Source organism: Telmatherina bonti, assembly GCF_933228915.1.
Source record: "Telmatherina bonti genome assembly, chromosome: 4".
NCBI classification, from domain to species: domain Eukaryota; kingdom Metazoa; phylum Chordata; class Actinopteri; order Atheriniformes; family Telmatherinidae; genus Telmatherina; species Telmatherina bonti.
Window position 1 is genome coordinate 9,552,462 of NC_136622.1, and position 15,217 is coordinate 9,567,678.

Genomic DNA, 15,217 nt, shown 5'->3' on the forward strand with positions numbered 1-15,217 from the left:
TCAGGTGGTCCAGATGGTTCAAGTGGTTCAGATGGTTCAGATAGTCCAGATGGTTCAGGTAGTTCAGGTAGTCCAGATGGTTCAGGTGGTTCAGGTAGTCCAGATGGTTCAGGTGGTTCAGATGGTTCAGGTGGTTCAGATGGTTCAGGTGGTTCCGGTGGTTCCGGTGGTTCCGGTGGTTCAGATGGTTCAGATGGTTCAGGTAGTTCAGGTGGTTCCGGTGGTTCCGGTGGTTCAGGTGGTTCACGTGGTTCAGATGGTTCAGGTGGTTCAGGTGGTTCAGGTGGTTCAGATGGTTCAGGTGGTTCAGATGGTTCAGGTGGTTCAGATGGTTCAGGTGGTTCAGATGGTTCAGGTAGTTCAATTGGTTCAGATGGTTCGAGTGGTTTATGTGTTTCAGATGGTTCAGATGGTTCAGGTGGTTCACGTGGTTCAGATGGTTCAGGTGGTTCAGATGGTTCAGGTGGTTCAGGTGGTTCAGGTGGATCAGATGGTTCAGGTGGTTCCGGTGGTTCAGATGGTTCAGGTGGTTCAGGTGGTTCAGATATTTCAGGTGGTTCAGGTGGTTCAGATGTTTCAGGTGGTTCAGATGGTTCAGGTGGTTCAGGTGGTTCAGGTGGTCCAGATGGTTCAGGTGATTCTGGACTTTTAACCAGAACCTAAAATTATTCCTGTTCTATTCTTTTTATTTCTTCATTGTGTTTGTTGAAGACACGATATCTGTCCAACCTGCTTCAGTCCAGCTCGCTCTCTGAGGTCGGCTGATCACTCCCAGCCTGTTGTCCAAAAACCACGCTGGAATCCACGGGGGGCACCGCTCCTTTTGGTCCAAAACTGTGGAATTCATTCCCGCTGCACCTGAGACAGGCTGGGTCTCAATCTGCTTTTAAATCTCTTAAGAGTCACATTTTTTCACTGGATTTTAACACTGCTTGAGTTGTTGACTCCTTTTAATGTTTCTGTTATACAGTGTGTTACTGTGACTAATAATTTTATTGGGTTTTTTTGTACTTTTTTTTTTTATTCTGTTGGATAATGTCGTTGAGTCCAGCGCTTTGGTCAACTGTGTTGTTTCAAAGCACTCTATAAATAAAGTTGGATTGGATTGGAAAAATTGATTTTAAGATCATAATGTTGACTTTTAAAGTCCTTTGTGGCCTTTCACCTACTGACTTATGACTCTCAGAAAAACCAGAGTGATTTGATCTTTTCTCAGTGCAGCAGGATAAAATCTTCCCGTCCTGTTATCTGCTGAACCAGGAGCAAACAGTTCATACTGCAGACTTTTTATGTAGAAATGGCACAAAGACTGTTATGCACCGCAAATTGTATCTACAGGACAGTTAGGTTAGTTTATAATAACTCATGTCTATTTTTTGCAGTTTCACCATAACAACAAATCTTTAGTCTTGAAACAAAGTTTTCCAGCATGCATATGGAAATCCAGTGGGAATTATGGGAACTTAGGTTCAAGTTGAGACAAAGACGATAGTTACAGGACATTTCTGAGTCACCATATCTACCTCTAGCCCATTAGAACAGCTTGTCAGTTCATGATTAAGAAAGCTACAAGCCTCTGATTATATTTTATTATCCGGTATATGACTGCAGCTCAAGAACTTTGCTGAATTTTAAGATGGGAGCAGTGATAAAAGCACTTTAATGAGGGGGCAGATAAGATTTGCTGTGAGTCATTCAGAGCTCCACAGTGATTCCCCCCCCCACCTCACTGCTTTGAAATAATCAGCACACTACTTGAGTAAATATGGGCATTGGAGTTGGGATCGAACATGAAGCGGTGTTGTAATGGACGACCTCTGTACACACATCTGAAGCAGGGCTAATCAAGCTGCGAATGATGCAGAGTAATCCTCCTGTGATTGTAAATGCTCATCATGGCTGCCGTTTCCTCTGAGTTAATCACGGTGTTTACCGTCTTCACACCCTTCTCTGACTGTAACGTCGGCTAATCTGAACAGGATCGATCGCATCCATTTTCATTTTTAACGGGATCATTGGCAACATTTCCTCCTGGAAAGAAATCACTTTAGAATCTGGAGGAATGTTACAGTGTTTGTGGAAACTACATCATTTATGAGTTCACAGTATCATTTAAGTGGATGGTTAACAAGTTCACCTTCAGGTGGTTTACAGCCTCCAAGGCCTGACTGAACGCGGGATCGTTGACCTGTTGCTGTGTACTGGTACTTTCTCTTCAAATATACAACTACTGTTTGCAGTGTGACATGGGAGAGACGGCCCGTTTGAGCAAGCATACGTTTTACGTGTGAAGAAATTTGATCTAAGGACAGTGATGATGCTGTCAAAGCAATATTACATCACCATGACTCTTTATTTTAAATGTCAGCCAACTACACCTTATGTTAAAGCTATTTTACTGTCTTTTATTTGTTCACTTAATTAGGACGATATAGGTTAATCGGTACAACAAAGCACGATGAAAACGGGCCCGATTAAACCAAGGAATGCTAATTCCCTTCCACAGTCCTGAAGTAGGTCAAAAAGAATGAAAGCACCACCATACAAGAAGAGATTAAACACCATACACATAAACACACACATGCAGACAGAACAAGGAAAAAGGATGATCCTTTAATCATTGTTCAGATGACTCTTAAAGATTTTACATCTAAAACATTTTTTAAACAGAAGTTTATTTCCTTTAAGTGACAGTAGTCAATCTAGATTATGTCTGAAAGGTTCAACAAGTTTGCGTCTGGTGGTGGTCCTGGTGCCGCTTTCTGATCCTTCATGGAAAGGAGGAAGAGCCTTTTACATGAAGCAAGCTCATTACAAGCTCATTTCACATTTCTGACGTTCTGATGAAAAGTTGATGGTTTTTTTCATCCCAAATTTAAAGAACTTTTCTGAAATAGTGACCACGTTATTAAACAGATACTTTTTGTCTTCTCCTGAAAGACATGAGTTCCCTTTCTTTATCGTGGAGCATATATCGTGACTGATTCTCTGACTTCAGGAAACAGGAGACCGTTCGCGGTGTGTCTGCGTGTTCTTCTATCGCAGGTTTGTCGGGAAAACACTGAAAACCGTGGTTTGACCCAACTTCATGTCTCTCTTTCTTCCTATTTCGCCATGATTTTAAAAAGACACAAGTTTAAAGTGAAAAGCTAAGACCTAATAATTTCTGTTGGAATATCATGATCCTAAATGATACATGATATCCACATCTATGACTATAATCTCATCATAGTCTGAGTTTCCAGATTTTCTTCCTGTAACGATCAACATACTGAAGCCTTTTCACATCAACAAAGCACTCAATCATGTAAAACAGCATCTGATCGATTCCCTGAATACTTCCTTCAGAATGTGTTTATCTCTACAAGCTTGTAATTAATTACTACATTTCCATACAAGTACATATGATTAAACAAATCAAACAAAACTACGATGGTCTGACTTGAAGCTAGCCCAAAGCCAAATTTATCACAAATAATAACAATTTAAGTTTGATGGTTTAAGCCATTTTGTACCTAAAATGAATCTTTTATTATTTAAAATTTATTTAAACTGCAAATCCATTTAAATGACATTAAAGTGAATGAAACTTTCCTTTTTATTAGCTGATTTCTATGTTTTTGGTTTAACCTGGAGTCCCAGATTAATGGCGAGGGGAAATATCTCATGTGAACTGTCTGCACTACAGTCTCTCTTATTCAGTTCTGCTTCACTTCATCAGATTTGGCTTTTCCAGAGGTAATACTCACATATTGATCTGGCTGAGGTTTATAGCTAAAGCTGCATCATTTCTTTTTTTTTTTTTTTTTTTTTTTACCCGTCCCATCCAGCATCTCCGCATACAGAACAGCAATCTGCGTGCCATATTTTTCCCAGACAGATTTGCTCTGTCAAGGGAGACAATTCATGTATATGGCTGCTCTTGATAATCTGAATAATCATCGTCAGTCTTGATATAGCCGTGCTGGACCTGGCAGGGAAAGAGGGGAAAAAAAAGAAGATGAAGAGAGAAAAAGAGGCGTGTCTAAGCTGCTAAAATTACAGTATTTGCAAAACAATATAAAGTAGTACTGTACTGCAATACAACAAGACATAGGTACAATAGTGACAATATGCAAAACCAACCACAAAAAATCAAAATAAAAAAACAAATGAATAAATAAAATAACAGCTGCATCATTTCTAAGATACAGTGATTGTTTTTTATTCTTCTTATTTACGCTGTGTGCCATCTTCATTTCATCACCAGTAACACAACTCTACCAGACAAAGTATTCCAGCAGATCCTGCAGAAATATACTCGTTTCAGTATGGAGATGCAATTTAAAAGTATGCATTCAAAATACTTTATTTTCACCACATAATTTATTGTTTTTTAAGCAGATATGTGTATAAATGAATAAAGCTCTAAGGAAACATGATGTGACCTGGTGGGTCAAACACTTCCCATCTTGTCTCTCCGAGGAGCAGCCGGCGCTCCTACGACTTATGCAGAGCTTTGAGATCAGCCTCACGTGCGTTGTGCATTTCTACAAACAATGAGGGCTTTTACAGAAAGGCATCACTTTGCTTCACTTGTTTCCCTGCTTGATTACGGCAGAATTAACTCAGATTTGGCAGCGACATGTGACACATGGAGGCAGATCTGAGCATGGCCTCCTGGGATGGAAAAAACTGTTCAGAGCTTTCTCTTGAGTTCATTTTGAATCCATGACTTTTACTTTGGTGCTCTTTTATTATATTAAATGTATTTAAAGAGTGAAAACAAAAAAGTAATTTTTCTGCAGAGTAGATTTCTTGATGCAGATTATTTATCATATCTTTTATTACCAAAATCACAATATGAAGAGAGGAAGGTGAACAAAACCCTTCCGTAAAACTGAATCATTTCATGTGACATCCCAGGAAGTAGATTTTGGTTTGGTCTTGTGTGGAAGATGGAGGAGGTTTTGGGGACATCCAGATGTTTTCCCATCCTTAACAGCAGCATGAGATTCTGCAGAACAGGAGACGTTTGCAGACACTGGAAAGCAACAGTCCTAACATGTCGGGTACCAAACTGATGAGGAGAAAACTCAGCTAAAGGCATCCTAAGCAAACACTTCAAGCTCCAAGCGACTGTATGGGAATGTAAGAGAAGCATGAGAACAGCTCCGTTCAATCCACAGCTTCTGCTAATTTTTCAACCTCAAGCAAATCACACAAAGCGGAGATGATGCTGACAACAGACATGTGTGTCTCATCGCAGGGGGGTGAAGGGAGCTACCAGCCAGGATCATTTATCATGTCTTACTTTCAGTGTTTTATGACGAAAAGCTTTATTTCCACTGCAAGAAACTCTGCTAATGTGTTCCTCATGAAGTGTTCGCTCTTCCTGTCATAAACTATGTTGGGGCTTCAGTTCTTTCTAGATCCTTGTGGTTTTTCTAAGATAGCATTCACATCAGGATGATCCGCTAGACTCGGTCTGACTGGGGACTCGGCTCAGTTGTAGGGGGGTGGATCCATTCAGACCAAGTTTGTGTTCACGCTGCACTTTGGTCAAACGTGCCAAACATTTGTCTTTCTGCCTCTCTTCTATCCTCTCCGTTCTGGTCCAGCAGTAGAAACTCTGAATTACAATAATGCAGAATAAATAGAGAAAAGAAATAAAAATCAAGAAAATCAAGGTGATTATCATATTCAGTAAAGCTCTGCTTAGCAAAGTAAATTTGCTCTGCAGAATACAGCAGCCAGACCATCATTCTGCTTGCTGGACAAGACACACACAAAAAAGAATGATATATCCCCAAATCCCACCAAAGGTGGAGCTGCACCAGTGTTTAGCAAAAGAGAGGAGAGGACCCGCATGAAGAAGAAAACTCTGTTACGAGTTAAACATGGAGACAAATCTATAGTTGTTTTGGGTTTTTTATTGTGTCTCATGCAAGTATCCTGCAGAAATAAACTGCAACAATGGATGCAGTATGAAAAACAGACAAGGCAGAGGATTTTTAACGGCATCTATGTTGTTCCCCACAATGCAATGCTACGTAAAATGCTGAAAGGGACTTTTTTTTGTCGTCCGCTTCCTGTATGTGGGACGCTTGAAACGTGCCGAGACCTGTGTTTGTAGGCGGAGCGACTCCGCTTCTTTGATCTGAATCAGAATTCGTTTGGCGCGTTCACATTTCCCCAAACGAAGCGACTTTCCAAGCCAGATCTGTTTCCAGACTCAGATTGGAATAAAAAAGGCGGACGTCAATGTGCCCGAGTATTGATGTGGGGTCTGTTCTATCTGGGCCGATGTGTACATCTCTATTAAAACACCTGAAAACTGCTCTGGTTCCCTTCTTACCTTCTATGATAATACAGCTCATCATCCAACATGGCTTCTCTTATTCCTGCGCGGCTGTCTTCTGGTTTTTACTGAAAGTAACGTACTGATATTTACACTTTCTACTGTGTTCCCGGTGACTTTCCTTTGACACAGTAACACATGTAGTGACACTGTAATAACAATCTCAGCCAGCTTCCTTTTGAAGCCAGGATTACACACACAGCTCTTGTTGATGGGAAGATATGCTTTATTTGTTTTAGGCATCTCTTTTCAGACAGAAAGCAGAAAACGTATGCAAGTCCTGCTGCAGGAAACATCCTCAGCTACATTCAGCAGGTACGGAGGAGCTGATGTTGAGGCTGTGACATGTTCCACTACAGTCTGAAGAGGTGGAGCAGGGATTGACCTGCTGTAGCTCTCATGGAGTTTGTTAACTGACAGAGAACCATGCAGAGGTGGGTGATATTGAAGTTGTGCTATCTCTAAGAAAAAAGGAAAAAAAAAACTGATTCACCAGTGAAGCGTCTGGTTAACCATCAACCAGGCAGACACTCCACCTCTCGTCTGCGCCGCAGGAGGAGGAGGAGAGCTGCGTTGTCAGTCTCTGCTCTCCTCTCTGACACCATCACACCGAACCGGGCCCGGAGCCATCCTGCTGTTAGGCGGAGTTAGGCCTAAAAAGAGGAAAGGGGGGGAGGATTCGAAGAGGTGTGTGGGGGTGTGAGAAAAGAAAGGAGGAGGAGGTGGGGGTGGGGGGGCATTAGCTTCTTGGACAAGTCTTTCTGCCCTGCTGTCAGGTAGCTGAGAATTTGTTTGCCCAAAGCGGTGGTAGACATGGACATGGCAGACTACAGCGAGGCTCTGGACCCAGCCTACACCACGCTGGAGTTCGAGAACATGCAGGTCCTGCCTTTGGGCTCAGGTGAGTCACATACATGCAGCTCTGGCTTTGAACTTTGAAACTTTTACTGATTTAAAACTTTGGTCAGGAGAATACCGAGGCAGTTCTGGCATGGAGTGATAAAAGAGGTCATTTGTCCATCTGCTGTAGAGGGACGACCCCGAGCAGTGGTCCCTGTTTTTCTATCACCTCCGGGGTCCGATGGTAAAACACGGGGAGAAATTTTGTCATTCGGGTTCTGAAAGGATTCAGGCGATGGAACCTGTTGCAGCCTGTTTCAGGATCGATGTGGTGTCAGTCTGAGCTGGAGTATCATGATCTCCCTTCTCCTCTTACAAACCGTCTCTTCCCACAGACTTCACGCTGTAGGATGCAGCTTTTTCATACCAGCTTCCAGTGACACCGACTTATTTATCCAAGCAGTCTCCCATGACTCCTGGCTGGGATCCTAAAATTCCCAGCCAGAAGGAGACAATGGGAACTTAATGGGAACACTCACCATTTTAATCACTTTTCCACTTTTCTTCTGCTTCATAAAAACAATATCTGTGCTCGTGATGGCCGGACGGTTTGAATCCATCTGCATTCCTGTGGCTTGTGTCACCACAGTCCCTGTGATTGATTGAGGGTGTCTTATGACTGAAAACTGTCTGCAGTGATTACCTTTTCAGAGGCAATCAAACCAACATCAATTATGCTGTGTTGACTCAATCGGAGCCACTCAGGCAAGTCGCAGGTCGCTTCATGAAGGCTGCTCCTGATCACCCATCATCTCTCAGGCCTTTCACACGTTCTGCACAGCCCTGCAGTGTCAGCTCACCACGCCGGCCTGATGAAGTGTTTTTTCCTCTTAGACTCCTCGCCGCCTGACAGCGGCAACATGAACGCCACTGGCCACCTGGCAGCAGGCAGCTTGTGTGCCATATGTGGAGACAGAGCTACAGGCAAACACTACGGGGCATCCAGCTGCGACGGCTGCAAGGGCTTCTTCAGACGCAGCGTCCGCAAAAACCACATGTACTCCTGCAGGTGAGGCCAGAAATACTTCCTCTTCCTGCAGCTGGAAGCAAAAACAGCAGTTCGCACTGACCAGCTGGGATTTATTCCCAAGTATAAATGTCTTTGTTTTATTGATTACAAAGCAAATTAAACATTAACCTTTTTTTTTTATTTAATCAATGTTTCTAAAGAAAAATACAAAACCAACAAGTTTCTTTAGATATTGGTGCCTTAAAGAAATGGAAAATGCAGTTGCTGGTTTGTTTTCTGTCATTTTTTCCCCCCATGTTTCATTTGTTCTGTTTCTTTTCTGAAGCCTTAACAGAAAACTTTTCTGTGCTTTTTCCGTCCACATTTCAGATTTAGCAGACAGTGCATTGTGGACAAAGACAAGAGGAATCAATGCAGATACTGCAGACTGAAGAAATGTTTCAGAGCTGGAATGAAGAAAGAAGGTGAGAAACAAAGCAAACTGTCTCAGTCTATAAACTCCATCTTTATGTTAGAAACCCACGGTGTGAGCTGTTTCCACCAAACCGATGGGACTTCTGTGTGTTGCAACAGTCAGGAGAGCTCTGCTTTGTTAATGTTCACTCTGCCGAGCGCTGAAGTCTCTGAGCAGCTTATGCTGAGCAAACATTTCCAAGCAATAATGACCGTATACCGATAGGCACAACAACCTCTGGAGACTTTTTTTTCTTTTGAGTGTCTGTCTTCAGTCTGCATTTAAGCGGGCTGATTTGAAACTTAAAAAAAAATTTTTTTTTTCATTTCATTTCATTTTTATTTATTTCATTCAAAACAACATAAAAATAAATACAAAATAAGACTGCCAATTAAATATGGCTTTGAATAGAAAAGGAGCAGAAAGAAGAGCAATCTTATGATATTTGCCCCTTAATTTCATGATCATCCATTTAACAATATTCACATAAAACATCCAGTTGTTACAAAATTTGCATTAAATACACATTACATTCCTTTCTTTTAATAGTTTTGAAAGCTTTTACAGATATTTCAAATCAAAGTAATTCACATTATGCCTCTAACTCTTCATAAGTCTTTAATATTGTTCTTTTTATGCTTTTCTTAAACACACGTGTGTGTCTGTGTGTGTGTGTGTGTGTTTTCAGCTGTACAAAATGAAAGAGACAGAATCAGCACCAGGAGGTCCAGCTATGAAGACAGCAGTCTACCGTCCATCAATGCACTCATTCAAGCAGACGTTTTGTCACGACAGGTAGGTCTGACCTCACGCTGCCGTTTATCACCCAGCGCAGGAAGTGCTCTGACAGCCTGGAGCTCTCCTTGCAGATCACATCCCCGGCCCCCATACTGAACGGCGACATCAGGACCAAGAAGATCGCCACCATCACGGACGTCTGTGAGTCCATGAAACAGCAGCTGCTCGTCTTGGTAGAGTGGGCCAAGTACATCCCAGCTTTCTGTGACCTCCCCCTGGATGACCAGGTGAGGCTCATACACAGACAGAACATACATAGCAGCATAGACACACTGGTCACTCATCAACCAGTCTGACTTACAGCCATGAAACGGGCTGCACACGGCTGCAGGTGTCGCTCCGCACTTCCTATCCTGTAAAATAAAACACACACACACACATCTGAGGATGACAGGTCTCAAACTTTTCAACCGGTGTGGTTAATGTATTTTAATCCTGAGTTAGAATATGATGAGCTGGTTGTAAAGTTAAATCCCTGCTGGAAACGTGCAGAATCATTAACGGTGGGATCACTGGGCCTTAGTAACTGATTTGCAGATGAAGCGAGAGAGTCTGGCGAAGATTCCTCGAGCTTCTTCTTTCCAAATCTGAGCTTTAAAAAACAGGCAGAACAGCTGGATGAGATAGCAAACTTTAATGTGAACACAGTTAAATGTCTTTTCGTGCACTTCGTTCCAGGTGGCTTTGCTTCGAGCTCATGCAGGAGAGCATCTCCTGCTCGGTGCTGCTAAAAGGTCCATGCTTTACAAAGACATCCTCTTATTAGGTAAAACTCACACAGCATGCAGCGTGTTTGCATACTTGATGCAAACTGCAGGACTGTTGAGTTCATTTTTATCTCTGCTTTGTTTAAAATGTGCTTCGCCTGCAGGAAATGACCACATCATTCCCAGGAACTGTCCAGAGCTGGAGGTGGGCAGGGTAGCGGTGAGGATCCTGGATGAGCTGGTTCTTCCCTTCCAAGAGCTCCAGATAGATGACAACGAATATGCCTGCCTGAAAGCCATAGTTTTCTTTGACCCGGGTACGAAAGTTTCCTTTTGGTGCCTAAAAAAAACCTTAAAACTTGATCCTCAAATTAACAGAAAGTCAAGCGTGGCTCGAACTGGGGTGATGTTGTCTGCCCACCTGCCTCATTTCTGCCACTTGCTTTAATCCAAGCAAGATGTAATAATGAGGTAGAGTCTAAAGATGATGTTTGGATAAAAAAAGGATTTACTTTATACATGTGCTTGGGACAGAAAGAAACTAGATTTAATAGCTGTATTTACATGGTTATCAAGCTTTAGAACAGCTTCAGTTTTCGCCCCCAAATCTTTAATAATGAGCTTCTCATGCGGCAAAAGATCAACAAAGTTCTGCCAATTCTACAGGAAAAATGAAAAAATTCCAGTCTTTATGTCATTAAGCACCTGTCGAAAATAAACCTGATCATCAGCATACAGATGAAAAGAGACGTTGAGCTTCCTAAGAAATGCATCTAAAGGCAGAAAGATAATAAAAGTGCCTCGAGAAGAGAGCTTGTGGCTGCCAGCAACGACTAGAAGTGATGCAGGGTGCATGCAGCTGTCAAATCTAAAAGAATAAGCAGGACACAGCCGACAGAAGCTGCTGCTATAAAACAATCCGGACTCCTGATGAAGATAAAAAAAAATTTTTTTTAAAAACCTTCTCCAGTTTCTTTTCAAGCTAAAACTTCAACTAAAACTTCAAAAGCTGTGCGTGCACGCTTCTGTATGGAGATGCTACTCATTAACACTCGCTTCGTAAACATTTCTGCTTCTGTTTGCCCACAGATGCGAAAGGCCTGAGTGACCCAGCAAAGATCAAGCGAATGCGATATCAGGTTCAGGTCAGCCTGGAGGACTACATCAATGACAGGCAGTACGACTCCCGAGGCCGCTTCGGAGAGCTCCTCCTCCTGCTGCCTACGCTGCAGAGCATCACCTGGCAAATGATTGAGCAGATTCAGTTTGTCAAACTCTTTGGCATGGCCAAGATCGACAACCTGCTGCAAGAAATGCTTCTGGGAGGTGAGCGTGCTCTCTCGCGCTCTCGTGTCAAAGCTCTTGGTGAAACAGAATATGGAGGGAATGAGTCTGGGAATTCCTGCCGCAAATCATAAGCTTTATCTCTCAGGTTCTGCAAATGAAGCTCCGCATGCACCTCACTCTCTGCACCCTCACCTGGTTCAAGAGCACCTCAGCAGCAACGTCATCGTGACCAGCAACATGCCAACACCCATCCACAACGGTCAAATCTGTAAGCACATCAGACGACTTCTGCAGCTGCTAGTTTCTGAATCAGTAAAGAAACCATGGAGTCACCAGAGACTCCCTCCTCTTCCTCACTCAGCTGCATGTGCAGCTGCGTCAGGTAGCAGGAACAACCAACGGGATCGACAAAATAATCCTTTAAACTCTGGATGGGAACTAATCTGGCTTATTTTAGTCAAAGCAAACTTGTGTTTTTGTTTCTGAACATGTTTAATGCTGTGAGAAATTTCACAGAACTTATTCCACATGATGGGGAATGTACACCTGCATATTAACATATATATATATATATATATATATATATATATATATATATATATATATATATATATATATATATATATATATATATATATATATATATATATATATAGATAGATATATATATAGATATATATATATATATATATATATATATATATATATATGTATATATATGTATATATATATATATATATATATATATATATATATATATATATATATATAAAACTGATTATATCTGATTATGAATTGGCTTTCGTTATGTTTTCTTCTCTGTCTGTAAAGCATCTTGAGATGGCATTGCCGTGATTTGACGCTAAATAAATAAAGTTAAATTGAATTGAATTGATTTGAATTAACATGCACCTTTTCTCTTTGCTTTCTACCTTTCAGCCACTCCTGAAACCCCGATCCCGTCTCCACCCACAGCCTCCGGCTCAGAACATTACAAAATGGCTCAGGGAGTCATAGCTACCGTTCCCAAGCAACCGACCTCCATCCCTCAGCCGACCATCACAAAGCAAGAGGCCATATAACGACTCTGTCAAACCTTCAGCTTTTTCTATGTCTTGATATGAGAGCTGTCAACGTGACGGCGATATCAACGTATCTAAATGTAATTGTAATTTCCTTCCAGAAATCTTTCAGGGATGGATTAGGAATAAAACAGGTGCAGATGAACTCCATGAAAGCCACAGGAAACTATAAACATTGTAACTTCCCATAAATACCGCTGTTCTCCGAGGTTTATGGTAGACATGGTGATCATGTGAGAACTTTATAAATGTTACAAGAAGCCTCACGTTGTTGCACAGTTTTTTTTTTTTTTTTATGTTTGTTAGCGATTAGAAAAAAAAAAATCAGAACAGAAGCTAAAGAAGAGCTCTGAAATGATTTAACCTCTTCTTGACCAGACCCTCCTGCACAGGGGTCAGCATGAGATACTGCAGTCCAGAAGATGTTTGCAGAAACACTAATCCTGACATGTAGCAAAACGACAAGGAGAAACGCAACTAAAACTCTCTCCAAAGCATTTTCATCCAAACCAAGCACAGTCTGAACCACCAAGCGATCCACTTCCAGCAAACCAGACAAACAAGGCGTTGCATAAAAGCCGATTCTGCTCTGCCTCATCACTGCAGGCCAAAAACCCTCAAATTCTGTCTTACGTTTGATGTTTAGTGGTCAAACATTTATTCTGGCTCCAAGAAGCTCTGCTCATGTCTTGTCTTCTGACTCTGCTTGTGTTTGTAATGAAACATGAAGGCCTGGTTTGTTTCCAGGGAGGTGAAGAGAGGTTTTATCACGTTATATTGGGTTTTACTTCCTTCTGGATTCCTGTGGTGTTTCTAAAGTATTACTAAAACTGCTTTACTTGTTTCTGAATGAATCAGGCTTCTCTGGTTTTCACTGGAAGATAATGTGGTTTTCTTTAAGGAGGAGAAAACTATTTACGTTTCCGACTGTGTTCCAGGTGATTTTACGCCGACACAGTAACACACATCTTTATTCTGACACTTCTGAGGTAAACTCAACTTTCTGTTGAGACAAAGTGTTTGGAGTTCTGAAGAGATACTTTATTTTAGATATTTCATTTCAGACAAGAGGCAGGAAAAATGGGCCTTGTAAAGGAGAGGTTGAACTTTTGGGGTTTCTAGTAATTCATGTAAAATCATTTTTATTTGCATTCTTTTTTTTTTTTATAAAGATTAAATTCTAAATTTTAAACCCAGAAAACTAAGTTCGGTGCACATGTTTCACCCCACAGGAAGATCCCCCATCATATGTTGTGTTGGTTTATTAAATATATATATATATATATATATATTGTATTTTTTGTCTAGTACTTTGTCATGGTCTAACCGCTGAGATAAATTGTGCCTTGTAACCTGTACTGCCTTACAAAACCAGGCAATGTTCTGCCTTATAATGTGAAAATGACTTAATAAATCTCACTGTCTATTTTTACATTGTTTTCAGTCATAACTGATAAAGTGGGACAATAAATGGGGTGGCACTGGGGGGGGGGGGGTAGATAGGTCCAACGTGGCAGTATTGCTTGGTCACTGATAAACTGTCATAAAATCATTATAGATAACAGACCGAAACTTCAAAGATGTGTTTTTTACACTCCAACTGGAAAAATCAGGCGTCTCCTACCATCATGAGCTGCTTTCAGACTCCGCTGTTGCTTTCTTTTAAACGACTTCCAGTATGAGCAGACAACATCATGGCGAAAAATAAAGACGAGGTTCGAGTTTAAGGTTCACAATTCAACTCAGACGATGAACCAGCTAGTTTGATCAACCAGGTTCAGCTGCAGGTATCTCACACGGCTCACCTTGGTGAGCTGTTGGGAAAATGGTGAACATGAAGCAAAGGAAACGTATCAAAGGCCAAAAAAGACACGAAACTCCAGCCGTCTTTCTGCTCAGTGAGCAGCTGAAGCGAGATCACAGCGACAAACATGTCAGCTCTGATGGAGAAAAGGTAACTTCTTTACAGACAGTTTACTAAATACAAAACAAGACATCATTCAGGAAACATCCAACACTGCTGGCTTTTCTAGTCTTGGAAATACAACATTTCAGAGTGCAGAGTGGGAATAAAACTGTTGAGATGACTGCAACCTGAACACGTGTCATTCTGTCAACACGTGCTCCACGTGGAGAAAGGCTCATCCTGCAGCCCAACAACGAGCCCAAACACTTCAGAGATTTCAAGAACTACTGAAGACCACCGTCGTCTGAGTTTAAACCCACCAAAAGTCAACAAGACAGCTGAAGATTGTGAGAAGCCAAACATTTCCGACTGCACACAGGGTACGAAGCGGAACAAAAACGGCCCCACGTTGCTGAAATTCACGAGCTTTTTCATTCAGGTTTTCCAAGAAGTTTGTTTAGCTGGTCTTATTTTTTATTAACCTGCTTGTTTTAAATTAGAGAAAGAAATATTTCCTCTTTGAAGTCTTAAATTATTTTGGGGCAGCTGTAACTCAGGAGGAAGCGCAGATTGATTCCAGGATTGCCCTGACTACGTGCCACAGTGTCCTTTGGCAAGACACTGAACCCCGATGAGCCCTTCAGGGTATGAGTGTGTGTGTGTGTGAATGAGTGAATGTGACGTGTAGTGGAAAGCGCTTAGAGTGGCCGGCCTGACTGGAAAAGTGCTGTATAAGTACAAGTCCACTAACCATCCATCTATACTTTAGACTT

General features: G+C 41.6%; 1 protein-coding gene across 1 annotated transcript; it reads left to right on the top strand.

Moving 5' to 3' along the window:
• Positions 1-7,144: 7,144 nt before the first annotated feature.
• hnf4a (hepatocyte nuclear factor 4, alpha) lies at positions 7,145-12,538 on the top strand (the record flags this gene model as incomplete). Its single annotated transcript, XM_079238716.1, has 10 exons — positions 7,145-7,241; positions 8,075-8,249; positions 8,580-8,674; positions 9,353-9,459; positions 9,534-9,689; positions 10,141-10,228; positions 10,334-10,486; positions 11,259-11,495; positions 11,602-11,724; positions 12,396-12,538. Exons 1-10 carry the CDS (start codon positions 7,154-7,156, stop codon positions 12,536-12,538), a joined length of 1,365 nt encoding a protein of 454 aa, XP_079094842.1. The 5' UTR covers positions 7,145-7,153.
• Between the last annotated feature and the right edge of the window lie 2,679 nt (positions 12,539-15,217).